The sequence below is a fragment of the Acomys minous genome, assembly GCF_964271855.1.
Source record: "Acomys minous genome assembly, chromosome: 12".
Lineage (NCBI taxonomy): Eukaryota > Metazoa > Chordata > Mammalia > Rodentia > Muridae > Acomys > Acomys minous.
This window is the reverse complement of record NC_140493.1, coordinates 32,718,959-32,733,751: the sequence shown is the minus strand read 5'-3', so window position 1 is coordinate 32,733,751 and position 14,793 is coordinate 32,718,959. Positions and strand designations below refer to the sequence as shown.

The 14,793-nt window shown below is 36.7% G+C and overlaps 1 protein-coding gene across 1 annotated transcript in view; it reads left to right on the top strand.

The window, feature by feature from the left end:
• TRPS1 (transcriptional repressor GATA binding 1) overlaps positions 1 to 14,793 on the top strand; it is a 236,542-nt gene that overhangs the window by 35,973 nt on the left and 185,776 nt on the right. Inside the window, 1 exon segment of the mRNA XM_084751232.1 lies at positions 7,240 to 8,168. Within this exon segment, the coding sequence (XP_084607358.1) occupies positions 7,240 to 8,168 (929 nt within the window).

Sequence of the window (14,793 nt, the reverse complement as noted above, 5' to 3'; positions counted from 1 at the left end):
GTTGGCCCTGATTTCTTACAGGAAAACAGCTGTCTATAACCAGTTACATTAGTGGATTGAATGAATAATTGAAATGTCCTTTATTTGTTTCATGCCAGACTGTAAATATAGTAACTGCAATACATAAAAGTTAAACTACTTTCAAGAGACAAGGAAAATTTTCAGCAAATGCCAGAAAGAAAGCCAAATCCGCAAAGTCAGAGGCTGGCTATTTTGGTTATTAGTGGAAATTGAGAGGGCATACAATGTGCTGTTATTTCACTTTATACCTATCTTGTTAAGTAGATGCGTTCATATGTTGACATAAGCTATTCTTTTTTTTTTTTTTAACTTAACACTATGATTGGTCCTTTGCCCAAGGACCAGCGATATATTTTAAGTTTAACCAAGAACTAAAGGATAAATAAAGTGATGCCTGCTCACATGCAAACTAGTGGGCCAGTATAATTTGTGGGTAAGTCAGATTAATTGGTTTAAATCAACAGTTTTCACTTAGACATTTTTGTTTTCTTTGAGAAAAATTAGGAAAACCAGGTGTGTGTATATGTTAATGAATTTTACTATTATTTGTTTTTGAAAGGAGAGTTATTCCTCTCTGAATTTGATACTCCATGATATGTATTTGTTATTTAGTTAGTTTACTTTGTGAAAATAATGTAAGTTTTAGTGTTTTCAGATTTTTTTTTTTTTTTAGCCAGACTTATAGCATAAAACCTTTGGAAACAGAAATACTTTTTTCATAATTTTCTTCTAAAATAAAATAGTGTATTAATTTTTAGTATGCATATATGCTCTCCTTTAACATTAACTAATGCTTTTGCAATTATATACTTAAAATACAGAAAACAAAGTAGGGTGAAATAATAGCCTAGTGTTTGCTCTAGCCTCACAACTTATTGGATAAGGATATGTAAAGGGTGTGCATTTTATCTCAGAGGAGTTAAGGTGAGTTCTGTTGTCCAGATAATTATTAATAGATTCTGTGTTTGGATTATTTTGGTCTGAATTAATAAATTTATTTGATAGGAGAGGTTTGAAGATGATGAGACATATAAATCTCCAAAAGACTTAAGATGTCCAAAAATACTTTTTAATGATTTGGGAATGTTGAAGCTTCAAAGTTCAAATTAAAAAGAAATGGATAGCAAAGGGCCAGATTTGACATAGAGCTTATGGAGTTGGAAGCCTTTATTTTTTTTCTTAAAAAAAAAAAAAAAGTCATCTACCATTGAAGTCTTGCCCTAGAATCTGAAGAAATAGAAAACATTTAAACTTCTTTAGCAATTCTTGGGTTTGTGAGTTGCATAAACAGTGTCTCTTGCATTTTATAGTTCACTTAAGCAGTTTGATTTTGATCTGTATATATGGAGTAGACAGGATTCAAGTGGTTTCCACCCCCCAAACCAATGAGCAGACCCATATGTTCCTTAAAGAAGAAACTCCCTGCGTTCATATGGAAGCTATCTAGCTTGCTATAGGGCTAAGGCTTGACCTTCCTTTTATTTTGCTATCAGTTGCTTAATTCTTCAGATTCTTTGTGGGAGACTTTTGATCAAAAGAAACATTTTATTTTTCTTTTTATCCTTTAATTTTTCATAAAAGCTACCAGAAATGTGTAATTAATAACTTTGTACTTTATGCTAATGATATATGCAAGTATGGTATAAAACATCTTCTTATTAAGGATTAGACTATTATGACATCTCTTTTGTGTTTAACTTTGATTTCGAGCACTTGAAAGTTTTATTATCTGGAAAAAAAAGAATAAGTCATCTGGAATTATATATTATGAAAATAAGTTCTGCTCCTTGTAGTACAAGACATACTCAACAGCATTCCAGGGTGAGGTGAGATTACACAATCTAACCCTCTCAATTTTTGTCATGTTGTTGAGAATATATATGTGTGCATATATGTGTATGTGTACATTTACATATATTAGCATATATGCAGGGTCATGCATGAAGTAGTATTTAGAGAGCTACTCAAAGAGAAGATCCTTTATATTCATTTCACTTGAATTTTTAAGCATTTCTTTCTCTTTCAAGTTAATGATAAAGGGTACACTAAAATCATGCTTGTTGTGTTGGCTCACTCTGGAGCTGAATGGTGAGGGAAGGTGAATGAAGAGAGAGAGAGAGAGAGAGAGAGAGAGAGAGAGAGAGAGAGAGAGAGAGAGAGAGAGATTGGACACAGGTGAAATTAAAACACAGTTACCAGGGTTGTTACAGTCACGTAGTTGGGTAGAACTGAAAATTAAGTAAATTCTTTCATTGTACAGAGAAAAGGTTCAGAAAACAGGAGCGGTATACTTTAAACCTTATCAGTGCTGTCAGTCACATCAAACACTGGACATGTGACTTCCTTCCCATTCTTCCTTCTCTTGTTTTTACTCTCTTCTTTGAGGCCAAGAAAGTACAAAGAACACACGCTTTATATCTCTTACCTTCAAAGAGTTTCACATTCAGTGATAACCAAGCCGAGTTTTCATCGCACTGAATGTGAATTTAGTTTCTTTCGAATTGCTCTAAAAATTGGTTTGTCTGGTCAGGCATTTTGATTACTGATGGCATGGATAGTTAGATTATGAACATTTCACAAGAGTATGAGTGCACATATTATACCGACATATAGATATGTTTCCATATGTGTATTTAAATGTGTATCAAGATATATGAAATAGAACTGAGTCATTATTGGTGAATTCACATTCCCCAGATAACCCAAGACTTAAGTTTCCTATTTCTGTAAAAGAGCCACCTTGAAAAAAACGATTCCTTGTTACACAATTCTTCTATATATTTAAAGTTTTTAATCAATGAAATAAAGAGCATTATGGCTCTAATGTTAAAACTTTTACTGCACGACTTAAGTGGTATTGTAATACAATGCCTTGTTCTATTATTTTTAAATACATGTGAAATCTAAGAATGTTTTTAATTTTACTGTTCTAGTTTAAAATGAAATGAAATTAGTTGAGGGTAGAACGTAGAATTTTTGCAACAGAGATACTTATGTATTAGATCATACTGGGCATACTGTTTAAATATATTGGCAGTCAGGTTAGATGGTATAATTAAGGGTGATTTATGTTTGTGTATATGAAAAATGGTAAATATATATATATATTGCTTCTGTGAAGTAGTTCATGTCTCAATTATGGTGATGCCTTAAATGAACAATTTTGATTCTTTTTGTCCATTTTTTTTTCTTTTAGCATCATTGTCTAAAAATCTGCTTTATACTGGATTTACTTTAACAAGCATTTTGAATTTATTTCTTCTTTTTGTTTAACAAAAGAATATTGCGATGGAGTACAATGAGCAATACTAAAGTAAAACAGTCATAACTGATAACTGACTTTCATTCATGTGATTGTGTATTTTAATGGCTTCCAAAATTTCTCTAGAAAAATCATGGCTGGTATAAATAAATTTAGATCCCCTTTCCAACTCGCATTGGTAAGTAAGACAGTGCTCAGGGTTGAGAGAGTTTCAGAGGTTGAAAAGTCTCACCAAGATTTCAATCTGTTGGAAGAATGACTTCTTGTCCCATAATATTTTATATTGTGTTCCTTCCCTGGCTGTATTATTAAAACCCAGAAAGAAAAAATTCTGTCTCACATCTGCCTGGGCTTTTATCAGATATTTTTACCAGCCCAGGGTGCTGGTATGTTGAGGTATTTTAGGTGTGACACATACAAGCCTGTGTACATTATTTAGGAAGAGAATCTTTTTTCTCAGTGTTGTTTGTTTTACAGATGTACAGTTCAGATCTCCAAATGTCTTCGTGTCCTGCTAAGGCAATTTAGCTTCCTGATAGTTGACAAATAGAATCAATACTTGTAGAAAGCACTCTAAAGCCACCCACGTGCCTTATGAAGTCAATGCTGGGTCCGATTTTACAAGTATGTGGTCTATTTTTTTTTTTTCAAGGGAAAATGTTCACTGGAAAAGTTCTTGGCACACAGTGAAACATCGTGCAATCTGTTATTTGTCTTAGAGATAATAACTGGCGGGTGGCTCTAGCCTTGTGCTATCTAACTTATGACTTGAGAGGGGAGTTTCTTCCACTCAAAAGTATTGCAAATGTGCTTATATTTACATAATATGTCACTCTGAAAAATTACGATAGTATAATTCTAGCAAATTTTTTCTATGCTACTTCAAAGTATACTCAAATAAATTAACCACATTTTTTTAAAAACAGAGACTAAAAAGAACATGCCCCTACCCCCCACAGCACAATATAAAACCCAAATGACCTCTCTGATTCTTCTTTGAAGTTTTAGATGTTTAGCCTTCTTTGCGATGTATATTATTAAGGCCTCTGTTGAGCATAAGGCATCAGTGAGTCATATGCTTTCTGAAGGTCTGCTCCTGGGTGGATAAAGGAACTAAAAATTGGGAAGATAATAATTCAATTAAAATAATTTTTTTTCTCAGGAGCTCGTGACGCTGGTGGAGTCATTTTTAACCTTTGACCCACTACATTTCTCATGATAATGATAAATCAGCAGAGATCTAAAATGTTTCTTTCTTCTGAAGAATGACTACCTTTTTCAATATGAATATATTTAGACCAATTCACTTTTAAGTCTTTTATCTTAGTTCCCCTGTCAGCTTTCCAATCACCTTGACATTAATATATGGGCATAAACCATTCACTTTTCATTTTGATAGATGGGTAAGCTTAATGAATCAGATTTCTACAGACATTCTGCCTTTCATACAGAATTTTCTACAGTTTTGAGCAACCTCATTCATGTTATTTCAGTTAGTCACTGTTAGAATGTAGGTATGCTATACATAAACATTGATAATTAATGTTAAGGTTTTTAAGCCCTTGACCAAAGAAGGACTAAATTTCAGTAGATACAGATGAAATGATGTGTAATGTAGGAAAAAATTCAGAATTCTAGAAGCAGAGGGAAGATGTGAGTCTAAAACAAATATCTTTTTATGCGTAGGAACACTTGATATTATGACCTAGAGCATCCCATCTTGTAGGTCAAGTTTAAATATAAGTGCATAAATACATACACATTCATATAAAGGTATAAATACTTAGCATGTGCTTGTAAATTTGTAAATGTACACAAATCCATGGCGTGTGCGCGCGTGCACGCGCGCGCGCGCGCACACACACACACACACACACACACACACACACACACATCTCTTGACAGCTTGGTCCAGAACTCCTGGTCTCAACTGCTCCTCTTTCAGCACTTGGAATTGGTGGGACTACAAGCACCTGCCACTACTTCTGACGTAGAACAGCATGGTTTTTCTTTACACTTATAGTATACTTACACTTCTTAGGTTGTATTTTTTCCTTTTTCCTTCATGTAGTTTCCCCTTAGATAGTTACCACGAAAATTGCCTGGTAATCTTTCACATGTTCTCCAAACACTAACAGAGCCTCATTTGACAGTGAACATAGGTTTCCTAAAAAGTTGTCAATAAAAACAACTATGAAGTTCAAATTCTTCAAAAGCGTATTTAACCTGTGTCTCGAGTTACAAAGAAGGCTTCTATCTTCTTTTACTTGAGGTTCTTATGGGCCGACAAAGAAAGGTATACATTACTTCCTCCTCCTTCCTACAGGCCAGTGCCGCCCCCTGACTAACATTTTGTCTTGAGTGTTCACTCTTTTATTCTATTTTTGTTATTCCATGATGAGCTTATATCGAAGTTTGATAAGTGATATTGTTGGTGCAAAAGGAGAACACTGTAGGTTTTAAAGCGCTGTTCTACCGTCTTCGACATTAGCTGCTGACGTGCAACATCAACTCATCAAGGATGGTTTACACGTCTAGCATCTTATCTCCTTCAGTGATTCATAGCCCAGCAATCTGTGTAACTTGGGGTGTTCAGAAGCAATGGTCCTACATGTCTTTACAGCTGGTATGGTCCTGAAGCCCACTGAGGAATTACAGAGGAAAACAGCTCTGCTATGCAATTAATTTGGATTTTTGATAGTTGTGGTATAACTTACTCTATTAAACTGGTCTTCACAGCAGAACCTGCTAATAATAAAGGAAGCTTCTTCTGTTAGAAAGTAGCAGGTAGGATTTTTAGAGAGATATTGAGTGGTTGGTGGCTTAGGTAACACTGGAATTTTTGTCAGCCTAGAGCTTAGAGAACAAAGGCCATAAAGCCCCATTCTCAACTGGCTCATGCTAATATGGTCTCTAGTTTGTAGGAGACTATTTATTTCTCAGTATTATTATAGTTTTTGTCGTTAAATTCCTATACAGGGATTTATCACTTAGCTCTAAGTTTGATCTTAGACACTGATGTTACTAAGGCACAGACGATAGAGCTGGTTTGGGAAGAAAATCACCAGAAATTGCTAAAATCTTGTCTTTTCAGCCTTAGTATGACAGTGACCTGTATCAACTTTCATATTGTCCTCTAGGTGAGAAGCCACAGCTTAGCTTATTTCCACATCCTCCTGTAGAATCATAGTGACACCCAACTTGCCACTGTTTTGCATGCCGGGTCCTACTCCCCACTTCCAGGATGCTACCCCTACGTGTTAAAGAAATTGTTGGTGGGGCAGAGCAGAAATGTTCATGATTTTCTTTCCTGGTAGTAAGCGGGCAGTTTTCCCTCCGTTCATAACATGCCTGTCTGTGTCTTTTTGCCTTGAATCTATGTCTTTCAAATTATATTCGTATCAGTGTAACAATATCAAAATCTAACTTAGTATGTATGCACATATATACATGTGTTTTTCATGGAAGTAAGCATGCATTATATATTTTGTGAAGTTCAACATGTATATATATGTTCTATAAACATAGCATCTCTGTGTTTATACACAGATATATATATATATATATACACACAGATATATATATAAAATCTACAACAGATGCATATGCTTCTCATTGCCCATAATTGAAAATAAGGAAATTAAGCAAAATAGGATGGGTGGGATGACTAACATTATGGATATGAGTCTTTTAATATTCATAGCATACTTTAAAAGGCTAGATCAGCCAACCTCTGTCTTAAACATGTCCAAATATCAATGGTTTTCTTTTGTCTGTTTGTGTCTCTCTCTTGCGTATTCTTTTCCTATTTGAAGCTATATTTTCCTCCCCGGAGGAACTATTTTATTGTGCCCCTTAAAAGACCTTGTGTTGACTAAATAAATCATCCCAGATTGAGTCACCTGTGCATAATCTTCAAATAACCATGTACCTCTGCTTTCCCTATGTGTCCACAGATATGGTCCGGAAAAAGAACCCCCCTCTGAGAAACGTTGCTAGTGAAGGCGAGGGTCAAACCCTGGAGCCAACAGCTACAGAAGGCAAAGTATCTGGAAAGAACAAAGAATTTTCTGCAGATCCGATGTCAGAAAATACAGATCCAAGTGATGCGGCAGACCTGAACAGGAAGGAGGAACACAGCGTGCATGGCCAAGAGCCATCTTCCAGCAGTAAGAAGGACTTGCAAATCTCAGGCCTGAGTGAGAAGGCTGGCTTCAATTATGAAAGCCCCAGTAAGGGAGGAAACGTTGCCTCCTTTCCACATGATGAGGTAACAGACAGAAACATGTTGGCTTTCTCATCTCCAGCTGCTGGGGGAGTCTGCGAGCCCTTGAAGTCTCCTCAAAGAGCAGAGGCAGATGACCCTCAAGATATGGCCTACACCCCATCAGGGGATTCACTGGAGACAAAGGAAGAGCAAAAAATGTCACCAAAGGCTACCGAGGAAACAGGGCCAGTGCAGAGTGGCCAAGCCAATTGTCAAGGTTTGAGTCCAGTTTCCGTGGCCTCAAAAAACCCACAAGTGCCTTCAGATGGGGGTGTCAGACTGAGCAAACCCAAAACTGACTTACTGGTGAATGACAACCCAGACACGGCACCTCTGTCTCCAGAGCTTCAGGACTTTAAATGCAATATCTGTGGATACGGTTACTATGGCAATGACCCCACAGATCTGATTAAGCACTTCCGAAAGTATCACTTAGGACTGCATAATCGCACCAGGCAGGATGCTGAGCTGGACAGCAAAATCCTTGCCCTTCACAACATGGTGCAGTTCAGCCATTCCAAAGACTTCCAGAAGGTCAACCGCTCTGTGCTTTCTGGTGTGCTGCAGGATATCAGCTCATCAAGGCCTGCTTTACTAAATGGGACCTATGATGTGCAGGTTTGTGCTTTCTCTTGTGATTTCTAGGAGGAGGGAGAAAGTAATTAGCGATGAAACATGAATTTGTACCTTCATGTTCAGAGTGAGGTCCCAAGAACAGATGCATAGCTTTGGGCCCTATAGAAATGATGTTTATATTTCATTGCTACTCCTTTCAAATGTGTATTCATAGTAGCCTTTACCTTCTTATTGTGTAAAAAAAAATGGATAAAATTTCCAGTGGATTTGGAAATATCTTTTCTTGGAGTCAGCTAAGGTTCATGTCTCTTGACCTATGTCATGGTAGTTAGATATTTCAGCCTTCGAGTGACTGTGGAGATCTCTGATTGCACATCATGGCATTTCATTGCCCTGTTCTACTTTCACATTATTAGGTGTTTCCTCTAATCTTCCTCCTGGGCCAATCTTTCTTGTATTTTCAATTAGAATTTGATTTTATAGTTAGTCTAATTAGAGTTGGGTCATACCAATAGTGTCAGAGGCAGAGTCCTGGAAAGTCAAAATAATTACGAATGAAAATTGAAAAGAACATTTTACAATGACTAAAAAACCTCAATGAGATTGTAAGTAACAAGGAGCCAATGCTGATTTTGAGGCAAGCCAATAAAGCAATCCCTCTTCCATTTAAGGAAAATGATAATAATTCATGAAATGTTTACACTTCTGTTGAAACCCATACACTGTTTTCAGCTATCTTTCTGCCCTCAATTGAAAAAATAAATTATATGAAAAAAAATCCTAAAGTATAATAATTCTAATTTGAAAGAAACTTGGAAAGACATTCTGTATTTAATTTTAATTTAAGGTTGGCGATTTTGGCTTAGTTGATGCTCATGGCCAGTCCAGCAAAGAGTATTAAGTTTTGTCACATTATATACATTGCTATTGTATTACTAGGCAAGGGAGGTCACAAAGCATGTGATGGTTAATATTAACCTTATTTATGAATTATTAGAAGTACCATAGAGCTAATGAGTTCCCATAGCACTTGTTTACCCTGGGAAGTCCCTTGACAGTCATTTTTTGTCATCTTCCTAGTCACAGGACTTCATTTCTACACTTTTCAATGGACGGGCATCAATTAAGAAAGATACAGAAAGATGTTACAGAGGATAAGAATAATATCTTTTACCATATTAGTAAGAAGGGCCAGGATGGAAAACTCAGGGTCCTTTCAGTGTCAGAATGGCCATCACCATCTGAAAGGAGATACGGAGATAATGGAACAAGCCAGTTTCATCTTTAAAATTTCCACCTTCTCAGTGAATTTCTACAAATAGAATTATTTCCGTGGAGCAGCGAATTAAAGCAACATAGTTATTATGCATGAAAGCTGCATGCTTTGAACTCCTGTCTTATTAAAGATCATTTCACTGTCTTATGTCAGATGCACTTCGCTGTCAAACTCTGATTTGGAAAGCAAATAACGTGTTTTAGATAAAAGGGTTGGAAGTGCATAATGTCAGTATGCGAAACAGTGTTTTATAATTAGCAAGTAATATGATGTTAATACCTGGATTTCCGGCAGTTTCAGTTTGTTCACTCTGGGGAGGACTTCTGAGGGAAGCTGATCCTTGCTGTCAGGAAGGCTCTAAAAAGATTACTAAGGCCTAGGGTTTGGAAGAATTCAGATTTTTTAAAACACACTTCCATTTCCCCCCAATAGTTATGTGTTAGGTTCTTGGTTATTTATAGTAAAGTTTATGTTTGGGTGGAACACTTTTCCTGGGCAGTGATTTTAGAAATGAAACAGATGTGGGAGCTATCTGAGTTTGGAAATAAAACAGCTGATCGTGGACTTCGCTGTGTACTGAGTCCCTGCTCTGCATGCCGGGAAGAAGAAAAGTGATAGGAAGCCAGAGGCAGGAAGGTGATCTCGTTAGCATTAGTTATTTTCTTCTTCAGTTGAAGAGAACTTATATGGCAATCCATAGGATAAAATCAACCCATGGGGAAAGTAGGTGTTTTTCTCAAGGCAGTGGATGGGTTTAGGGGCCAAATCTAGAGAGACTGAACTTTATTTTGTGATTAGAACCCCAAGTACACTATGGACTGGCGGTGATTTTAAACATATAGTATATACATACCTCATATGGATGCGGAAACATGGCCACAGATAAATGACTTTTTTGTTTCCGTGCGGGACCACATGCCTAAGAGACTCTCCCTACACGTACTCAAAAATAAAGGCGTGTTTGAAGTCTCTTTTTGCCCTCACCTATTTATGCTGCTGAAATTCTCTTACATGAGTTCTTTCTTTGGGTACTTGAACTGTTTTGACTAAAATCTGCCTGAGATAAAATAATTTCCTTAATACAGAGGTGTATACACACACACACACACACACACACACACACACACACACACACACACACACACATACTGGTCGTTATAAGTTAATGGTTTGTGTATATTCTGATGAAATAATTTTTCTAGATACCAGTATTTTGAATAATTTCAGCAGTCATTTACTGAACTACACTATTTAAGTCAACTGCAGAAAGGATGTAACATTCCTTAATCTTTTTCAATTAAGCTGTCTTTTACTGAACATTCAGAGCAGCTGGCAGTTAATGATAGATTTATGACACTTTAGACCAAGAAAAGGGAACAGAGGAAAGAACTCAGAGGACTCTGTGGCTTGGATCTATAGTTTGTCTTGAGATGAATGGTCTTATGTAAATGAAACCAACTTGACTGTAAATACAACATAGCTAGCTTGGAAGATAGAGTAACGTGAACAGTCTCAGATTTTGAAACACACACTATAAACCTAAAATATACGTTATCTGGAGGAACGTTTGGAAATTCAATAGCAGAGACATTCTATCACAATATCCACTTCCATGTAAATGATATTCCAAACAATTTGCCCTGTAGATAAAGAACCAAGGATAGGTGGAGACCAACAGCAACAGCCACTGTTGGACCACAACATTGCATTTTGGTCAGAGGAATTCATGAGATCCTTCACTATACACTTTGCAGTAGTATGTGTATCTCCAAGAACAGAAAAGAGAACATCTTCTTTAAGGAAAGGCAGAAAGAAAAACAAAGAAAGAAAAAAGGAAAGAAAATGACCCCCATAAATATAAACTAAAAACAATGGAATTCAAAACACACCAAAAATAAACAACAACAACAACAACCAAAAGGAAAAGCCATTATCTAAAGGCTACCTCTGAGCTATTTGATTGGCTGAGGTTGCTAGTTTTCCAATGTTTCGTCTCTCTCTGTGTTTTATCAGTTTTTTTCCTTACATATTTGAAAATAATGGATATGGCATGGTTGGCAAGCCTCCTGTCATTTTTACTATCTGCATTCAGCCTTTGAGGCGCGCAAGTAGAGCAATCATAGGACAAGGGATTGAGTACTTTAAAAAGTAATTACAGCCTCTTTCTTTTTAATCTGCTTTATTATGCTTATATTTAAACCTCCTCTGAATGGAGACCTGCATTAACAACGCCGACTCTGCTGTTTCATTAGGACTTAATGTGCTGTGCATTAGGGCGTTTGCATCATCTTTATGGGGGAGCTTTTTAGCTCTCAGATCAGGTTATAAAATTAGGAGTCCTGTCAAGTTGTGCTTCCCACGGGAAAGTGTTTACACTATCCCAAGCTGATAAAAGCTCAAGATGCACACAAACCTTTCCATATTAGCAGATCTTTTCTGTTGTTTCTACATCACTCAGGACTCCAGGAAAGTAGCTACTGGATTCCATCCGGGACCTCCATTTTGACCTTTAGTGAAATCCCAAGTTTCCTAGAAGGATCCCTTTGTTAACTTCCCAGGGACTCTTTTCTGTTTGAATAAGGAGTACTAGGTTTCTGTTTCGTAACTATTTTTTTTTATCACAGCTGTACAATATGCAGTGTTAGAGACAGGAAGGGAAGATTGTAGTGATAGGAACCTATCGATTGTTTTTATATTTTCAACACATTTAACTACAGGGGCTCTATATGTCTTTAATGTGTAGTGTATTCAGTTGAACATGGAAATTACAGTTTTGATTAAAATAGTAAAAGAAAAAAGAAACAAACAAACAAGCAAGCAAAAAACCTGGGAACATTAATCTCATTGTGGTTTATTTTGATTTGTCTTGAATTTTACTTCCAAATATTTACTTTTTGCTTTGCAGTTTCCTTTGATCTGGAGTATACGGGAAGTTGTAGATCTTAGCAGGTTCTGTTTCTTTGTTGTTCTAACTTGGGAACTATTGCATTTTAGAAAAACTGGTGAATGAGACTTTAATCAATTCAGACTGTGTATGGAATACAGAATGTTTGGCATATGAATCCAGACTTTTTTTTAGGGCTGTATCTCTTTAACAAGTAATAAAGTGTGCAAAATAAAACATATGCTCACCCCCAAGGCCATAAAGCAAAGCAAAGTTCTGGCATTTACCAGGTTATTTTCATCAGTGGAGATGGCTAAGCTGGATAATGTGACCCCTCCAGGAGGAGAAGTTTGACCATCCTAGCTAATCCATTTACCTGCATGGCAGTTAAAGCCCATTTGGCTCTGTTAACATGAGAGGGTATGTTCACTGTCCATTCCTCTTTGATTTTTGTTTTGTTTGTTATCATTTAAAGAATGTGTATCATTTTCTAGAATATCAGTGTTTCTCTCAAGGCAGAATGTTTAGAATAAAAAAACCCATAATTATCAGTGCATCCAATCAAATTTAGACTCATTCGACTCTTAATAAAAGTTTTATCTTCCAAATGGCCTGCTCTGCTAAGTGTATCAAGCCGGCAGACTATTGAGTGCTTTTCATTCTTTGGGTCATTGTAATTACAGCAAACTTGCAGCTGTTGAAAGCACAGATATACAGCAAGTGCCCCAAGTGTAGGAAAGTTTGGAGAGAAAGAGCAGCATCATTTCATTTTCTGATTTTCTTTGTCCTGAGAATCATTCGACCAAACGTATTTGACTTCTTATTAATCCCTTGACTTCAAATCTTAAGAAATATTTTATGCATTTTTCAGGTCCCCAAAACGTGTTTGATTTTTATTGGGTGGCCAATGCAGCGTTTATACTTTTCAGTATTTTTAAGCTGATCTGGTGTTCTTTCATCATCTTTCGGTTTACATAATAAATATTGCACATAGCTTTCCTCCCCCAGTTTTAGAGTTACATTTAATAATAGCCAGCATTTATTAAGGGCTCCTTATGTGCTGATGTGCCTCTGACTTCTTTATGTGCATTAATCAGCTCATCTTCGTGAAAACCCTTGAAGTAGACACTGCCATTATATCCATTAGAAGGGAAAGAGGAAACAGGTATAGGAGGGATTAAAGTACCATGCCCACGAGCGGAGAGTTGCATAACTATAGTCGATAGGATGTAAACCATGATAGACAGGCTCCAGAACCCTGGCCTCATAACTACTCTACTGCACTGCATCCTCAAAGGGAAATTGCGTTTACTGCAAATAGAAAAAAGTGGGAGACAAGCCCAATAGCTCGTGAGATATTGGAACCCCACGCTGAATCATTTTAAATGTGCAGAAATCTGTGATCTCCTTGAGACTATCTGTTATCTAATGCATGCAGCACGATGCTGACTCTTGGAATTTACTAGGCTTATAATTGAAATCGCTGAAAAGAAAATTAAATGTGTTGATTTGTCTCTTTTTTGATTACTGTAATTCATTTTCAGTGATTCTCTTGCTACAGGAACTAGTTCTGACAGAGTGAGTACAGGACAAATTTTGCCTTACTCAATTAAGATTGCATTGTTATCCCCAAATTAAGGGATGTTTCATGCATGCGTTCGATTTCTTTCATAGTCTCCTCATTTACAGGTCTTTGTTTTAAGCATTTAAGATATGATGGATGGTGTGAGAGAGAGCTGTCGTCTTCAGTTGGTATGTCCATGAAGAGTAACATTACGGGGATGCTCCCACCCTTTTGTGTTCTCCTAGGCTGTGTAATTACACCTTTACTTTCTGCCTACATTGAGAGCAGTGATGGGTTTAGAGGCAGAAAACACATCACAATAACTTTAGACGGTTTAATTTGAGTATGCTGCATACCTTAGCCATGTTGGGAGCTTTGTGATTTTGCTAGATACTGAAAGTGAGAAATTTGTGGGGTGCAGTGAAGAGCTTAAGGATTGAGATTTCTTACCTGCCCAGCATCCCTCTTTTCACTTTGAGATAACCTGTAGCAGTAACTTTAGAGATTACCTGGACTCTTTTCTGTATTCAGTAATATGGGAAGCCTACAACAAGTTTGTTCAAAGACTTGTTTTCCAGCTATTGGGCAGCCTGGAGATCCCATTGCTGCCCCGAACCAATATATGTAAACTCAAAGTTATTACAATTTCTTTTGCCACGTTTTGTGCACAGTTCCATTCTAGTAAGTCAAGGCTGGGATCTTGGCCCTGCTCTGGGCCTTTGTGACCTTATTCCAAACAGTTGAGAGGTTGTTCCACTTTTCTGTATTCTTGTACTGTGAAAAATTAATTATGTTTATTTAGTAAATTCAGAATATTTTCTTTTTAAAAATTGTAATTCACTTCGTGTTTGTGGTGTGTGGTACATATGTGTGGTGTGTGTGTATTTGTGTGTGTGTTGTAGTAGGTACTTGTGTTACATGTGTATGGGTGTGTGCAGTGTGT